We start from the raw sequence: 18,361 nt of genomic DNA on the forward strand, positions 1-18,361 counted from the left end.
GACAGTGTAGAGGGAGCTTTACTCTGTATCTAACCCTGTGCTGTACCTGTCCTGGGAGTGTTTGATGGGGACAGTGTAGAGGGAGCTTTACTCTGTATCTAACCCTGTGCTGTACCTGTCCTGGGAGTGTTTGATGGGGACAGTGTAGAGGGAGCTTTACTCTGTATCTAACCCTGTGCTGTACCTGTCCTGGGAGTGTTTGATGGGGACAGTGTAGCACTCCCTCAATACTGACCCTCTGACTGTACAATACTTTGTGTTTCAGAGAGGGAATCTCCGGAGGCTGAGATAGCGATCTCTATGGATACGGCTGAGGAAGGTTACAGCTCCAAACCACTGCCCAAAAAGCATAGCCGCCTGTCCAACCACAAGGTGGAGGCATTGAAGAAGGATCGGCAGAGCAGGCTGCGTATCTCCAAGATCATCTCATCGTCTGAGAACACATCACATGACCGACGGCTGCCTGGGCCCAAACAGGAATCGGAATTGGTAAGTCAGTGTGGAGTATGGTATCTCTGCTCAACCAAACCCCCACACAGAGCAGTCACTGTCCGACCAATCCCTCCTTCCCTTCTTCATTGTCTCATCCAGCCATTCGGCCCATCATCTCTGTGCTAGCTCTGTGACGCAGCTAATCAATTAGCCCCCCCCCCCCCCATCTCTTTCCCCAGAGCTCGGCAGGATTCCCCTTTTCAACTATTTCTCCGAATCCCTTTGGAAAATTCCTGTAGAATCTGCTGCCTCTGCCCTTAGCACAGGGTTTAGCACTGGGCTAAATCGCTGGCTTTGAAAGCAGACCAAGGCAATCCAGCAGCACGGTTCAATTCCCGACCCAGCCTCCCCGAACAGGAGCCGGAATGTGGCGACTAGGGGCTTTTCACAGTAACTTCACTGAAGCCTACTCGTGACAATAAGCCATTTTCATTTAATTTCACAATTAAATGCCCCATCACAACAACTGGCCTGGGAAAAGATTCTCCTCCTCTCCTGCTCTGGTTCCTTTACTGAGTCTCTTTAATCCGTGTCCCTCTGCCTGACCCCCTCCTCTTACTGGACACAGATTCTCCTCAATCAAAACCCTTCCTGAATTTAAATCCCAGTTAACTCTCCGATGTGAAGCTCAGGATTGGACAGAACCCTGCAGCTGGTGTCTAATCAGAGATTTATAAAGTATAAATATAAACTAGTATGATATTGTCAAGTATAGCGTCCTTTCTTTGTGTACTGTAACCCTCTAATAACAAAGCCGTGAATCCCATCTCAGGTTTAAACAGCCTCCATTTATTCCCCATGTGTGATGATTTGGATACATTCACCCCCAGCTCCCTCTGTGTCTCAGCCCACTTTTAGATTATTCCAATTAGTCTATTTTGCTACTCCTCAATCTTCTGACCAAATTGTGTCACTCAGATTTCTGTGTTCAACTACATCTGTGATGTGTCCGTCCATCTCACCATATGGACATGTGAATCAGGATCAGTGGAGGCCCTCTAGTCTGCTTAACCATTTCCCCACATCATCGCTGGTGTTAACCTCAATCCACATCCCGCTGACCCTCGATTAAATACAAACATACGACTGCCGATGTCCTCCGGAAACCTCTCAATATCCGCCTCATGCTTCGGATTTTCAAGACATGCAGAAAAATCCAAAACTTGTACATTTACCCGGAGAGTGGAGAGAATGTGGCAGTCGTTCCCACAGGGAGTGGGGAGAATGTGGGACTCACCCCCACAGGGGAGTGGGGAGAATGTGGCAGTCGTTCCCACAGGGAGTGGGGAGAATGTGGCAGTCGTTCCCACAGGGGAGTGGGGAGAATGTGCTACTCGTTCCCATGGGGAGTGGGGAAAATGTGGGACTCACCCCCACAGGGAGTGGGGAGAATGTGGGACTCACCCCCACAGGGGAGTGGGGAGAATGTGGGAGTCGTTCCCACAGGGGAGTGGGGAGAATGTAGGAGTCGTTCCCACAGGGAGTGGGGAGAATGTGGGACTCACCCCCACAGGGGAGTGGGGAGAATGTGGGAGTCGTTCCCACAGGGGAGTGGGGAGAATGTGAGAGTCGTTCCCACAGGGAGTGGGGTAGAATGTGGGACTCACTCCCACGGGAAGTGGGGAGAATGTGGAACTCACTCCCACGGAGAGTGGGGGAGAATGTGGGAGTCGTTCCCACAGGGGAGTGGGGAGAATGTGGGAGTCGTTCCCACAGGGGAGTGGGGAGAATGTGGGACTCACCCCCACAGGGGAGTGGGGAGAATGTGGGCCTCCCTCCCACGGGGAGTGGGGTAGAATGTGGGACTCCCTCCCATGGGGAGTGGGGAGAATGTGGGACTCCCTCCCATGGGGAGTGGGGAGAATGTGGGACTCCCTCCCATGGGGAGTGACGAGAATGTGGGACTCCCTCCCATGGGGAGTGGGGAGAATGTGGGACTCACTCCCATAGGTAGTGGGGAGAATGTGGGACTCATCCCAACAGGGGAGTGGGGAGAATGTGGTACCCGTTCCCACGGGGAGTTGGGAAAATGTGGGAGTCGCTCCCGCGGGGAGTGGAGGGCGGGGGGGGGGGGGGGGGGGGGGGGGGGGGGCTGCGGGACTTGTTCCCACGAGGAGTGGGGAAAATGTGGGACTCACTCCCACGGAGAGTGGGGAGAATGTGGGACTCGTTCCCATGGGGAGTGGGGAGAATGTGGGACTCCCTCCCACGGGGAGTGGGGAGAATGTGGGACTTGCTCTCACGGGGAGTGGGGGAGAATGTGGGACTCACTCCCAGGGGAAGTGGGGAGAATGTGGAACTCACTCCCACGGGGAGTGGGGAGAATGTGGGACTCCCTCCCACAGGGAGTGGAGAGAATGTGGGACTCGCTCCCACAGGGAGTGGGGTAGAGTGTGGGACTCACTCCCACGGGAAGTGGGGAGAATGTGGAACTCACTCCCACGGAGAATGGCGGAGAATGTGGGACTCGTTCCCATGGGGAGTGGGGAGAATGTGGGACTCCCTCCCACGGGGAGTGGGGAGAATGTGGGACTCGCTCCCACGGGGGAGTGGGGAGAATGTGGGACTTGCTCTCACGGGGAGTGGAGAGAATGTGGGACTCACTCCCACGGAGAGTGGGGGAGAATTTGGGACTCGTTCCCATGGGGAGTGGGGAGAATGTGGGACTCACTCCCACGGGGAGTGGGGAGAATGTGGGACTCTCTCCCACAGGGGAGTGGGGAGAATGTGGGACTCGCTCCCACAGGGGAGTGGGGAGAATGTGGGATTCGCTCCCACAGGGGAGTGGGGAGTATGTGGGTCTTGCTCTCACGGGGAGTGGGGAGAATGTGGGACTCCCTCCCATGGGAAGTGGGGAGAATGTGGGACTCCCTCCCATGGGCAGTGGGGAGAATGTGGGACTCTCTCCCACGGGGAGTGGTCAAGAAGAATGACATTGATACATTTGAAGGGGAATGTGGATAAACACAACTGGGAGGTTGGGCGTGAAAGATCGGTTGTTGCTTTGAAGAGGGTGGGGGAGCTCCGTGAGGAACAGAATCTCACACAGATCAGTTGAGTCTGGCTGGAAATCAGGTGATTGGCGATATACAGGGACCGTTATGTCTGAGCTGAGGAGGTCATTGATTAACTGTTTGATGTGCAGGGTCCATGTCGCAGACAGATGGAGGTTGTGATGCAGAATCTGAAAAAAGCTGCTTACCTGAGTCCCCATGAAGTTTACATCCCAAATTGTGACCGCAAGGGGTTGTACAAAAGGAAACAGGTAAGTGTGAGAGCTGCCTAAAACTGCCAACACTGCCTCGTTTCATCGAATGGGGCGCATTGAAGGCTATTTAGCCCATCATTGTCCTGCTCTACCCCATAATTTCAAACTAATCCCACTGCTCCACTCTCTCCCCATAGCCCTGTATCAATCCCAAATTAATCCCACTGCCCCACTCTCTCCCCATAGCCCTGTATCAATCCCCAAACTAATCCCACTGCCCCACTCTCTCCCCATAGCCCTGTATCAATCCCCAAACTAATCCCACTGCTCCACTCTCTCCCCATAGCCTTGTATCAATCCCCAAACTAATCCCACTGCCCTGCCCTCTCCCCATAGCCCTGTATCAGTCCCCAAACTAATCCCACTGCCCCGCTCTCTCCCCATAGCGCTGTATCAATGCCCAAACTAATCCCACTGCCCCGCTCTCTCCCCATAGCCCTGTATCAATCCCAAACTAATCCCACTGTCCCACTTTCTCCCCATAGCCCTGTATCAATCCTAAACTAATCCCACTGCCCCGCTCTCTCCCCATAACCCTGTATCAATCCCCAAACTAATCCCACAGCCCCACTCTCTCCCCATAGCCCTGTATCAATCCCAAACTAATCCCACTGCCCTGCTCTCTCCCCATAGCCCTGTATCAATCCCAAACTAATCCCACTGCCCCACTCTCTCCCCATAGCCCTGTATCAATCCTAAACTAATCCCACTGCCCCGCTCTCTCCCCATAACCCTGTATCAATCCCCAAACTAACCCCACTACCCCGCTCTCTCCCCATAGCCCTGTATCAATCCCCAAACTAACCCCACTGCCCCGCTCTCTCCCCATAGCCCTGTATCAACCCCAAACTAATCCCACTGCCCCGCTCTCTTCCCATAGCCCTGTATCAATCCCAAACTAACCCCACTGCCCCACTCTCTCCCCACAGCCCTGTATCAATCCCAAACTAATCCCACTGCCGCACTCCCTCACCATAGCCCTGGATCAACCCCAAACTAAGCCCACTGCCCCGCTCCTCCCATAGCCCTGTATCAATCCCCAAACTAATCCCACTGGCCCGCTCTCTCCCCATTGCCCTGTATCAATCCCCAAACTAATCCCACTGCCCCACTCTCACCCCATAGCCCTGTATCAGTCCCCAAACTAGTCCCACTCTCTCCCCATAGCCCTGTATCAATCCCCAAACTAACCCCACTACCCCGCTCTCTCCCCATAGCCCTGTATCAATCCCCAAACTAACCCCACTGCCCCGCTCTTTCCCCATAGCCCTGTATCAACCCCAAACTAATCCCACTGCCCCGCTCTCTTCCCATAGCCCTGTATCAATCCCAAACTAACCCCACTGCCCCACTCTCTCCCCACAGCCCTGTATCAATCCCAAACTAATCCCACTGCCGCACTCCCTCACCATAGCCCTGGATCAACCCCAAACTAAGCCCACTGCCCCGCTCCTCCCATAGCCCTGTATCAATCCCCAAACTAATCCCACTGGCCCGCTTTCTCCCCATTGCCCTGTATCAATCCCCAAACTAATCCCACTGCCCCACTCTCACCCCATAGCCCTGTATCAGTCCCCAAACTAGTCCCACTCTCTCCCCATAGCCCTGTATCAATCCCCAAACTAATCCCACTGCCCCACTCTCTCCCCATAGCCCTGTATCAATCCCCAAACTAACCCCACTGCCCCACTCTCTCCCCATAGCCCTGTGTCAGTCCCCAAACTAATCCCACTGTCCCACTTTCTCCCCATGGCCCTGTATCAATCCCCAAACTAATCCCACTGCCCCACTCTCTCCCATAGCCCTGTATCAATCCGCAAACTAATCCCACTGCCCCACTCTCTCCCCATAGCCCTGTATCAATCCCCAAACTAACCCCACTGCCCCGCTCTCTCCCCATAGCCCTGTATCAATCCCCAAACTAACCCCACTGCCCCGCTCTCTCCCCATAGCCCTGTAACAATCCCCAAACTAATCCCACTGTCCCACTCTCTCCCCATAGCCCTGTATCAATCCCCAGACTAATCCCACTGTCCCACTCTCTCCCCATAGCCCTGTATCAATCCCCAAACTAATCCCACTGTCCCACTCTCTCTCCATAGCCCTGTATCAATCCCCAGACTAATCCCAATGCCCCACTCTCACCCCATAGCCCTGTATCAATCCCCAGACTAATCCCAATGCCTGCGCTCTCCCCATAGACATAGTGGGAAATTTGGCCAGTTGGATAACAAACTGGCTAACCGATAGAAGACAGAGTGGTGGTGGATGGCAAATATTCAGCCTGGAGCCCAGTTATCAGTGGCGTACCGCAGGGATCAGTTCTGGGTCCTCTGCTGTTTGTGATTTTCATTAATGACTTGGATGAGGGAGTTGAAGGGTGGGTCAGTAAATTTGCAGATGATACGATGATTGGTGGAGTTGTGGATAGTGAGGAGGGCTGTTGTCGGCTTCAAAGAGACATAGATAGGATGCAGAGATGGGCTGAGAAGTGGCAGATGGAGTTTAACCCTGACAAGTGTGAGGTTGTCCATTTTGGAAGGACAAATATGAATGCGGAATACAGGGTTAACGGTAGGGTTCTTGGCAATGTGGAGGAGCAGAGAGATCTTGGGGTCTATGTTCATAGATCGTTGAAAGTTGCCACTCAAGTGGATAGAGCTGTGAAGAAGGCCTACGGTGTGCTGGCGTTCATTAGCAGAGGGATTGAATTTAAGAGCCGTGAGATGATGATGCAGCTGTACAAACCTTGGTAAGGCCACATTTGGAGTACAGTGTGCAGTTCTGGTCGCCTCATTTTAGGAAGGATGTGGAAGCTTTGGAAAAGGAGCAAAGGAGATTTACCAGGATGTTGCCTGGAATGGAGAGTAGGTCTTACGAGGAAAGGTTGAGGGTGCAAGGCCTTTCCTCATTAGAACGGAGAAGGATGAGGGGCGACTTGATAGAGGTTTATAAGATGATCAGGGGAATAGATAGAGTAGACAGGCAGAGACTTTTTCCCCGGGTGGAACAAACCATCACAATGGTACATAAATTTAAGGTGAATGGTGGAAGATATAGGGGGGATGTCAGAGGTAGGTTCTTTACCCAGAGAGTAGTGGGGGCATGGAATGCACTGCCTGTGGAAGTAGTTGAGTCGGAAACGTTAGGGACCTTCAAGCGGCTATTGGATAGGTACATGGATTACGGTAGAATGATGGAGTGTGGATTAATTTGTTCTTAAGGGCAGAACGGTAGCATTGCGGATAGCACAATTGCTTCACAGCTCCAGGGTCCCAGGTTCGATTCCGGCTTGGGTCACTGTCTGTGTGGAGTCTGCACATCCTCCCCGTGTGTGCGTTTGTTTCCTCCGGGTGCTCTGGTTTCCTCCCACAGTCCAAAGATGTGCAGGTTAGGTGGATTGGCCATGATAAATTGCCATTGGCCATGATAAATTACAATTAATGTCCAAAATTGCCCTAAGTGTTGGGTGGGGTTACTGGGTTATGGGGATAGGGTGGAGGTGTTGACCTTGGGTAGGGTACTCTTTCCGGGGGCCGGTGCAGACTTGATGGGCCGAATGGCCTCCTTCTGCACTGTAAATTCTATGATAATCTATGATTAATCTAGGACAAAGGTTCGGCCGAGCATCGTGGGCCGAAGGGCCTGTTCTGTGCTGTATTTTTCTATGTTCTATAGCCCTGTATCAATCCCCAAACTAATCCCACTGCCCTACTCTCTCTCCATAGCCCTGTATCAATCCCCAAACTAATCCCACTGCCCCACTCTCTCCCCATAGCCCTGTATCAATCCCCAAACTAATCCCACTGCCCCACTCTCTCCCCATAGCACTGTATCAATTCCCAAACTAATCCCACTGCCCCACTCTCTCCCCATAGCCCTGTATCAATCCCAAACTAATCCCACTGCCCCTCTCTCTCCCCATAGCCCTTTATCAATCACCAACTAATCCCACTGATCCGCTCTCTCCCCATAGCCCTGTATCAATCCCCAAACTAATCCCACTGCCTCACTCTCTCCCCATAGCCCTGTATGAATCCCAAAACTAATCCCACTGCCCCGTTCTCTCCCCATAGCCCTGTATGAATCGCAAACTAATCCCACTGCCCCGTTCTCTCCCCATAGCCCTGTATGAATCGCAAACTAATCCCACTGCCCGCTCTCTTCCCATAGCCCTGTATCAATCCCCAAACTAATCCCACACTCCCACTTTCACCCCTTGCACTGTATCAGTCCCAAACTAATTCCACTGCCCCACTCTCTCGCTATAGACCTGTATCAATCCCAAACTAATCCCACTGTCCCACTCTCACCCCGTTGCCCTGTATCAATCCCAAAACTAATCCCACTGCCCCGTTCTCTCCCCATAGCCCTGTATGAATCGCAAACTAATCCCACTGCCCCGTTCTCTCCCCATAGCCCTGTATGAATCGCAAACTAATCCCACTGCCCGCTCTCTTCCCATAGCCCTGTATCAATCCCCAAACTAATCCCACTGCCCCACTCTCTCCCTATTGCCCTGTGTCAATCCCAAACTAATCCCACTGCCCCGCTCTCTCCCCATAGCCCTGTATCAATCCCAAACTAATCCCACTGCCCCGCTCTCTCCCCATAGCCCTGTATCAATCCCAAACTAATCCCACTGCCCCGCTCTCTCCCCATAGCCCTGTATCAATCCCAAACTAATCCCACTGCCCTGCTCTCTCCCCATAGCCCTGTATCAATCCCAAACTAATCCCACTGCCCCGCTCTCTCCCCATAGCCCTGTATCAATCCCCAAACTAATCCCACTGCCCCACTCTCTCCCCATAGCCCTGTATCAATCCCCAAACTAATCCCACTGCCCCGCTCTCTCCCCATAGCCCTGTATCAATCCCAAACTAATCCCACTGCCCCACTCTCTCCCCATGGCCCTGTATCAATCCCCAGACTAATCCCACTGCCCCACTCCCTCCCCATAGCCCTGTATCAATACCCAAACTAATCCCAGTGCCCCACTCTCTCCCCATAGCCCTGTATCAATCCCCAAACTAATCCCACTGCCCCACTCCCTCCCCATAGCCCTGTATCAATCCCCAAACTAATCCCAGTGCCCCACTCTCTCCCCATAGCCCTGTATCAATCCCCAAACTAATCTCACTGCCCCGCTCTCTCCCCTTAGCCCTGTATCAATCCCAAACTAATCCCACTGTCCCACTCTCTCCCCATAGCCCTGTATCAATCCCAAGTACTATCTTAAAATGTTTCAATGATTAAAAGTGATGTGAAGTCTGCCATCCTCTCCTTCCAAGGCTTAAAGCTTAAAGTGGGCAGCACAGTAGCACAGTGGATAGCATAGTTGCTTCACAGCTCCAGGGTCCCAGGTTCGACTCCCGGCTTGGGTCACTCTCTGTGCGGAGTCTGCACGTTCTCCCCGTGTCTGCGTGGGTTTCCTCCGGGTGCTCCAGTTTCTCCCACAGTCCAAAGACAAGCGGGTTAAGGGATTGACCATGCTAAATTGCCCTTATTGTCAAAAAAGATTAGGTAGAGTTACTGGGTTGCAGGATCAGCGTGTAGGCAAGGATTTAAGTAGGGTGCTCTTTCCAAGGGCAGGTGCAGTCTCGATGGGCCGAATGGCCTCCTTCTGCTCTATAAATTCTGTGGTAAGTCTCCCCTGGAATCACAGAATGATTATAGTATATAAGGAGGCCATTCAGCCCGCCATGCCTATACTTGCTCTGTACACGGGAAATGCAGTCACTAAGAACAAAGAACAAACAAAAGTACAGCACAGGAACAGGCCCTTCGGCCCTCCAAGCCCGCACCGACCATGCTGCCCGTCTAATCCTAAATCTTCTACACTTCCAGGGTCCAGATCCCTCTATTCCCATCCTTGTCATGTATTTGTCAAGATGCCCCTTAAATGTCACTATCGTCCCTGCTTCCACCACCTCCTCCGGCAGCGAGTTCCAGGCACCCACTACCCTCTGTGTAAAAACACTTCCCTTGCACATCTCCTCTAAACCCTTGCCCCTCGTACCTTAAACCTATGCCCCCTAATAATTGACCCCTGTACCCTGGGGAAATGTCTCTGACTATCCACTCTGTCTATGCCCCTCATAATTTTGTAGACCTCTATCAGGTCGCCCCTCAACCTCCGTCGTTCCAGTGAGAACAAACCGAGTTTATTCAACCTCTCCTCATAGCTAATGCCCTCCATACCAGGCAACATTCTGGCAAATCTCTTCTGCACCCTCTCTAAAGCCTCCACATCCTTCTGGTAGTGTGGCAACCAGAATTGAACACTATACTCCAAGTGTGGCCTAACTAAGGTTCTATACAGCTGCAACATGACTTGCCAATTCTTATACTCAATGACCCGGCCAATGAAGGCCAGCATGCCGTATGCCTTCTTGACTACCTTCTCCACCTGTGTTGCCCCTTTCAGTGACCTGTGGGCCTGTACACCTAGATCTCTCTGACTGTCAATAGTCTCCTGTCCTTTCCCCCTAACACTGTATTGTTTCTCCTGGAGGTTTTAATTCAAACCCCTTTGAAATTTTATGCATTCTGCACTCCGAGGCCGTGCTTTCCAAACTAAACCACTCGCTGTGGAAAAGCTCCTCTCGCACACTTTCACTTCTTTTGCCGAATACCTTACATCAGTGTCCTCGGATTTACGATCTGCCCACCAATGGGAACAGTTTCTCTCTCTCTACTCTGTCCAGGCACATCATGGTATCATGGTGGTGAACATCTCGATCAACTTTCTCTTCCCCAAGGAGCCATGATGTGGAGATGCTGGCGTTGGACTGGGGTGAGCACAGTAAGAATTCTTACAACACCAGGTTAAAGTCCAACATGTTTGTTTCAAACACGAGCTTTCGGAGCACAGCTCCTTCCTCGCCTGAGTGTTTGAAACAAACATATTGGACTTTAACCTGGTGTTGTAAGACTTCTTACTGTCCCCAAAGAGAATAATCCCAGACTCTCCGATCTGTCCACATGACTGAGGTTTCTCCTGTCCGGAATATGTCTCCAATCACCGAATGGATCAGTCACTCCCTGTCGGGACCATTCCCGTGGGCCTTTCCTGCTCTTGCCAATGCTTTCACACCTTTCCTCATGCCTCATGGGCTGCAATGTTCCAGCTGAGAATAGAAAGATTTATTAGAATGCCCTTGTTATTATAGTCTGTGCCACTATTTACAAAGCCCTGGATCCCGTATACTGCTTCAATCACTGTCTCCAGCTGCCCTATCACCCTCAGGCCCCCGTGTTTTAGAACCTGTTGTTCAACGTGATCCCTGTTCTGAAAAATGTTTCACTTCGCCCTTCTCTGCCCACTCAATCGCACCATCTTCCCGCGAAGACTACGGGCATACATGCTGTGTACAAAGCACGAGGAGTTCACTGGCCTCGCCCCCTATGCTCTGACCCTCCTGCGGCTCACTGGGACACCTGAGGAAGGAGCTGCGCTCCGAAAGTTCGTGTTTGAAACAAACCTGTTGGACTTTAACCTGGTGTTGTAGACTCCTCACTGGGACACTGCTCGCCACCAAGCTTGAGGTTCCCTTGGAGATTAATGATGAGTTTTAAATTGATCTCTATTTACAGTGCAAGCCATCGAAAGGGAAACGACGGGGTCTGTGCTGGTGTGTGAACAAGAACGGGCTCAAGTTACCTGGCTCGGATTTCCTGCATCGGGATTTTCAATGTCACAGCTTTGAAAGTGATTGACGTCCCTTCGCTTCCTGGTCGTCCTCCTCCAATCTCCTGTGGGGCTCTTTTCCAACCAGCTGCTCGTCTCCAGAGGCTTACCTGGCGTGCGGGCGGTTAGCTGACTAAAGATTATAACCCTTTGACTACAAGTGCAACAAAAACTTACAAGTGTAAAAAAAAAATAGTATGTTATTATTTTCGGCGATATCAGATTGGTTGAAACCTGCGTGAGCTTTTGTTTTTTTTTGGCTTTTCAATCAATTATGGGGCTGGTTTAGCACAGTGGGCTAAACCACTGGCTACAATGCAGGCAGCGTGGGTTCAATTCCCGTACCAGCCTCCCCGAACAGGCGCCGGATTGTGGCGACTAGGGGCTTTTCACAGCAACTTCATTTGAAGCCTACTCATGACAATAAGCGATTATTATTATTATTATTATCTGCACAAAAGAATCCTCCTGTGATTGGGATGTGTTGTAAGGGAGGAATGCTGCAGGATTGGGTGGTAGGTAACAACTCGCAATGTCCCCTTCCCATCGGGCACTTCAAAACAAATCTGATCCCTCGCCCAGCGATTCGGTGAGAGATCTGCTGTCTAACACCCGGATCCCACCGAGCTGACAGCATCCTGATTGGACGAGGGAATGGGTGATCTCGGTCTTGCTTCTCTTCTGATGGTCTGGGTGGGGGGTTATTGTGTGTGTGGGGTGGGGTGTTGGGGGGGGGGGGGGGGAGGGGTTGAGGGGGAAGGGTGCCGGTGATTTGGATGCGTTGGAGACATGTTAACCTCTCCCCCCTCTGGATGTTGCCACAACTCAAAGCAATGCTCCCCCCTGTCTGGGTGTTGTGCTGCACTACCTGACCCCACCCATAGGGAGCGATAGCACTGAGGCCCCCAGGTGGTCGAAGGCCGGTAGTGCAGGGGCCCACCAGTTGGCTGATTTTTAGTGGGAAAGGCTGTTTCTGATCACGTCTGCTTGGTGACCACCCCAACCCCCACACAGGAGATGGCTAACTCATGGCTGGTGTATTCGATTCAATGGGAGAGGTTTCTGGAACTTACCCTGCACCCCGGACACAGGCCCACCCTGCGTCCATACCTTTGCTTCCTCGGGTGTGGAAACAGTCGCCTTCGGAGGAGGACTGACTGGCGTTTTCTGTGTTTTCACCTTTTGCCCTGGGGTGGAGGTTGACGGGTGGCACGGTAGCTCAGTGGGTAGCACTGTCGCTTCACAGCGCCAGGGTCCCAGGTTCGATCCCCACTGGGTCACTGTCTGTGCGGAGTCTGCACGTTCTCCCCGTGTCTGCGTGGGTTTCCTCCGGGTGCTCCGGTTTCCTCCCACAAGTCCTGAAAGACGTGCTGTTAGGTGAATTGGACATTCTGAATTCTCCCTCTGTGTACCCGAACAGGCGCCGGAATTTGGTGACTAAGGGGCTTTTCACAATAACTTCATTGCAGTGTTAATGCCCGCTTGTGACACTAATGGGGCTGGTTTGTGGGCTAAACAGCTGGCTTGTAATGCAGAACAATGCCAGTAACGCATGATTCAATTCCCGTACCGGCCTCCCTGAACAGGCGGCGGAATGTGGCGACTAGGGGCTTTTCACAGTAACTTCATTAAAGCCTACTCATGACAATAAGCGATTATTATTATTATAATGAAGATTAATATTATCTGTGGGCACCAGATGCCATTTCAGTCCTTCGCTCTGCTGGCCATCCTCTCAGCCGTTGCCGAGCTATTTGACATTGGGTGGCATCATAACCCAGTCCAAAGCTGCTCTCCCTTCCAGCAGAGGTTACTGAACTCCGATTCGGGTACTCGTCACTCACTGACACGGGGGTGCGGTGGTCAAACCTCGGGTGCGACAGGAGTGCTGACTGCCCACTGAAGCGACACCCCCTCCACCTCGTGCTCCCCCTCTACCACCAGCTCTAATCCTGGGCGGTGAATTCCATCACCCAATCGCACACGGGGAAATTTACAGGAAAGGATTAGACTGGCCGAAACCAAAACCCTTTCGCCCAGGAGCCCAGGAGCCACACAAATAAACGGGGAAAATTGTCTAATGCAAGTGCATCCAGCAGGGTGGGATCGCAATCACGAAACACAACTCGTAAAGAGAAATCCCTCCTTACCGACTCTGTGTGGAATTAAAGACGGGAATATTATGAATATTTTACTGTGTTTTGATTTACTGTTACACTGTTTGCTGCCTTCTGTTTTCCCAGAGCATCGGACTGTAATAATTTACTCTGACCCCCACCCCCGGGTCCCCTGTCTCTCCCTGTTGGGGTATCCTATCTCCACCGTTACTCCAGCTGATTTGGGGAAAGGCAGAAGTCAGCTCCACCCATCTCGGGGAACTGAGGGCGATGGGGAGTGAGTGGGAAAATGGGATGGACGTCTAAGGCCGGCCAGGATCGTAGTGAATGCGAAGCGGAGGTGATGGGCCGAATGGTCTACCCCTGCTCCCATGTCTTACACCCGGAGTTACCGGGAGAGTTTTGCAGTCAACTGAGTCTCCCAGAATGTGTGGGTGCTCCCTCTAGCATCTGATGCAGGTCGTGTTCAATGCTGTAGGAGGTTCTCGGGAACAGTGTCAGTGTGTACCTGTTGGCAGTGTCAGTGTGTACCTGTTGGCAGTGTCAGTGTGTACCTGTTGGCAGTGTCAGTGTGTACCTGTTGGCAGTGTCAGTGTGTACCTGTTGGCAGTGTCAGTTCAGTGTGTACCTGTTGGCAGTGTCAGTTCAGTGTGTACCTGTTGGCAGTGTCAGTGTGTACCTGTTGGCAGTGTCAGTGTGTACCTGTTGGCTGTGTCAGTGTGTACCTGTTGGCAGTGTCAGTGTGTACCTGTTGGCAGTGTGAGTGTGTACCTGTTGGCAGTGTCAGTGTGTACCTGTTGGCAGTGTCAGTGTGTACCTGTTGGCAGTGTGAGTGTGTACCTGTTGGCAGTGTCAGTGTGTACCTGTTGGCAGTGTCAGTGTGTACCTGTTGGCAGTGTCAGTTCAGTGTGTACCTGTTGGCAGTGTCAGTGTGTACCTGTTGGCAGTGTCAGTGTGTACCTGTTGGCAGTGTCAGTGTGTACCTGTTGGCAGTGTCAGTGTGTACCAGTTGGCAGTGTCAGTGTGTACCTGTTGGCAGTGTCAGTGTGTACCTGTTGGCAGTGTCAGTGTGTACCTGTTGGCAGTGTCAGTGTGTACCTGTTGGCAGTGTCAGTGTGTACCTGTTGGCAGTGTCAGTGTGTACCTGTTGGCAGTGTCAGTGTGTACCTGTTGGCAGTGTCAGTGTGTACCTGTTGGCAGTGGCAGTGTGTACCTGTTGGCAGTGTCAGTGTGTACCTGTTGGCAGTGTCAGTGTGTACCTGTTGGCAGTGTCAGTGTGTACCTGTTGGCAGTGTCAGTGTGTACCTGTTGGCAGTGGCAGTGTGTACCTGTTGGCAGTGTCAGTGTGTACCTGTTGGCAGTGTCAGTGTGTAGCTGTTGGCAGTGGCAGTGTGTACCTGTTGGCAGTGTCAGTGTGTACCTGTTGGCAGTGTCAGTTCAGTGTGTACCTGTTGGCAGTGTCAGTGTGTACCTGTTGGCAGTGTCAGTGTGTACCTGTTGGCAGTGTCAGTGTGTACCTGTTGGCAGTGTCAGTGTGTACCTGTTGGCAGTGGCAGTGTGTACCTGTTGGCAGTGTCAGTGTGTACCTGTTGGCAGTGTCAGTGTGTACCTGTTGGCAGTGTCAGTGTGTACCTGTTGGCAGTGTCAGTCAGTGTGTACCTGTTGGCAGTGTCAGTGTGTACCTGTTGGCAGTGTCAGTGTGTACCTGTTGGCAGTGTCAGTGTGTACCTGTTGGCAGTGTCAGTGTGTACCTGTTGGCAGTGTCAGTGTGTACCTGTTGGCAGTGTCAGTGTGTACCTGTTGGCAGTGTCAGTGTGTACCTGTTGGCAGTGTCAGTGTGTACCTGTTGGCAGTGTCAGTGTGTACCTGTTGGCAGTGTCAGTTCAGTGTGTACCTGTTGGCAGTGTCAGTGTGTACCTGTTGGCAGTGTCAGTGTGTACCTGTTGGCAGTGGCAGTGTGTACCTGTTGGCAGTGTCAGTGTGTACCTGTTGGCAGTGTCAGTGTGTACCTGTTGGCAGTGGCAGTGTGTACCTGTTGGCAGTGTCAGTGTGTACCTGTTGGCAGTGTCAGTGTGTACCTGTTGGCAGTGTCAGTGTGTACCTGTTGGCAGTGTCAGTGTGTACCTGTTGGCAGTGTCAGTGTGTACCTGTTGGCAGTGTCAGTGTGTACCTGTTGGCAGTGTCAGTGTGTACCTGTTGGCAGTGTCAGTGTGTACCTGTTGGCAGTGTCAGTTCAGTGTGTACCTGTTGGCAGTGTCAGTGTGTACCTGTTGGCAGTGTCAGTGTGTACCTGTTGGCAGTGTCAGTGTGTACCTGTTGGCAGTGTCAGGTGTACCTGTTGGCAGTGTCAGTGTGTACCTGTTGGCAGTGTCAGTGTGTACCTGTTGGCAGTGTCCAGTGTGTACCTGTTTGCAGTGTCAGTGTGTACCTGTTGGCAGTGTCAGTGTGTACCTGTTGGCAGTGTCAGTGTGTACCTGTTGGCAGTGTCAGTGTGTACCTGTTGGCAGTGTCAGTGTGTACCTGTTGGCAGTGTCAGTTCAGTGTGTACCTGTTGGCAGTGTCAGTGTGTACCTGTTGGCAGTGTCAGTGTGTACCTGTTGGCAGTGTCAGTGTGTACCTGTTGGCAGTGTCAGTGTGTACCTGTTGGCAGTGTCAGTGTATACCTGTTGGCAGTGTCAGTGTGTACCTGTTGGCAGTGTCAGTGTGTACCTGTTGGCAGTGTCAGTGTGTACCTGTTGGCAGTGTCAATGTGTACCTGTTGGCAGTGTCAGTGTGTACCTGTTGGCAGTGTCAGTGTGTACCTGTTGGCAGTGTCAGTGTGTACCTGTTGGCAGTGTCAGTGTGTACCTGTTGGCAGTGTCAGTGTGTACCTGTTGGCAGTGTCAGTGTGTACCTGTTGGCAGTGTCAGTGTGTACCTGTTGGCAGTGTCAGTGTGTACCTGTTGGCAGTGTCAGTGTGTACCTGTTGGCTGTGTCAGTGTGTACCTGTTGGCAGTGGCAGTGTGTACCGGTTGGCAGTGTCAGTGTGTACCTGTTGGCAGTGTCAGTGTGTACCTGTTGGCAGTGTCAGTGTGTACCTGTTGGCAGTGTCAGTGTGTACCTGTTGGCAGTGTCAGTGTGTACCTGTTGGCAGTGTCAGTGTGTACCTGTTGGCAGTGTCAGTGTGTACCTGTTGGCAAGTGTCAGTGTGTACCTGTTGGCAGTGGCAGTGTGTACCTGTTGGCAGTGTCAGTGTGTACCTGTTGGCAGTGTCAGTGTGTACCTGTTGGCAGTGTCAGTGTGTACCTGTTGGCAGTGTCAGTGTGTACCTGTTGGCAGTGTCAGTGTGTACCTGTTGGCAGTGTCAGTGTGTACCTGTTGGCAGTGTCAGTGTGTACCTGTTGGCAGTGTCGTTCAGTGTGTACCTGTTGGCAGTGTCAGTGTGTACCTGTTGGCAGTGTCAGTGTGTACCTGTTGGCAGTGTCAGTGTGTACCTGTTGGCAGTGTCAGTGTGTACCTGTTGGCAGTGTCAGTGTGTACCTGTTGGCAGTGTCAGTTGTGTACCTGTTGGCAGTGTCAGTGTGTACCTGTTGGCAGTGTCAGTGTGTACCTGTTGGCAGTGTCAGTGTGTACCTGTTGGCAGTGTCAGTGTGTACCTGTTGGCAGTGTCAGTGTGTACCTGTTGGCAGTGTCAGTGTGTACCTGTTGGCAGTGTCAGTGTGTACCTGTTGGCAGTGTCAGTGTGTACCTGTTGGCAGTGTCAGTGTGTACCTGTTGGCAGTGTCAGTGTGTACCTGTTGGCAGTGTCAGTGTGTACCTGTTGGCAGTGTCAGTGTGTACCTGTTGGCAGTGTCAGTGTGTACCTGTTGGCAGTGTCAGTGTGTACCTGTTGGCAGTGGCAGTGTGTACCTGTTGGCAGTGTCAGTGTGTACCTGTTGGCAGTGTCAGTGTGTACCTGTTGGCAGTGTCAGTGTGTACCTGTTGGCAGTGTCAGTGTGTACCTGTTGGCAGTGTCAGTGTGTACCTGTTGGCAGTGGCAGTGTGTACCTGTTGGCAGTGTCAGTGTGTACCTGTTGGCAGTGTCAGTGTGTACCTGTTGGCAGTGTCAGTGTGTACCTGTTGGCAGTGTCAGTGTGTACCTGTTGGCAGTGTCAGTGTGTACCTGTTGGCAGTGTCAGTTCGTGTACCTGTTGGCAGTGTCAGTGTGTACCTGTTGCAGTGTCAGTGTGTACCTGTTGGCAGTGTCAGTGTGTACCTGTTGGCAGTGTCAGTGTGTACCTGTTGGCAGTGTCAGTGTGTACCTGTTGGCAGTGTCAGTGCTACCTGTTGGCAGTGTCAGTGTGTACTGTTGGCAGTGTCAGTGTGTACCTGTTGGCAGTGTCAGTGTGTACCTGTTGGCAGTGTCAGTGTGTACCTGTTGGCAGTGTCAGTGTGTACCTGTTGGCAGTGTCAGTGTGTACCTGTTGGCAGTGTCAGTGTGTACCTGTTGGCAGTGTCAGTGTGTACCTGTTGGCAGTGTCAGTGTGTACCTGTTGGCAGTGTCAGTGTGTACCTGTTGGCAGTGTCAGTGTGTACCTTGTGGCAGGGGCAGTGTGTACCTGTTGGCAGTGTCGAGTGTGTCCTGTTGGCAGTGTCAGTGTGTACCTGTTGGCAGTGTCAGTGTGTACCTGTTGGCAGTGTCAGTGTGTACCTGTTGGCAGTGTCAGTGTGTACCTGTTGGCAGTGTCAGTTCAGTGTGTACCTGTTGGCAGTGTCAGTGTGTACCTGTTGGCAGTGGCAGTGTGTACCTGTTGGCAGTGTCAGTGTGTACCTGTT

General features: G+C 52.3%; 1 protein-coding gene across 1 annotated transcript; it reads left to right on the plus strand.

Annotated features, from left to right (window-relative positions):
• The first annotated feature begins 240 nt into the window (after positions 1-240).
• LOC119962229 (insulin-like growth factor-binding protein 5) lies at positions 241-11,643 on the plus strand. The gene is made up of 3 exons (XM_038790211.1): positions 241-489; positions 3,638-3,757; positions 11,357-11,643. Exons 1-3 carry the CDS (start codon positions 301-303, stop codon positions 11,477-11,479), a joined length of 432 nt encoding a protein of 143 aa, XP_038646139.1. The 5' UTR covers positions 241-300; the 3' UTR covers positions 11,480-11,643.
• The last annotated feature ends 6,718 nt before the right edge of the window (positions 11,644-18,361 follow it).

Source organism: Scyliorhinus canicula, chromosome 2 (assembly GCF_902713615.1).
Source record: "Scyliorhinus canicula chromosome 2, sScyCan1.1, whole genome shotgun sequence".
Classification (NCBI taxonomy): Eukaryota; Metazoa; Chordata; class Chondrichthyes; order Carcharhiniformes; family Scyliorhinidae; genus Scyliorhinus; species Scyliorhinus canicula.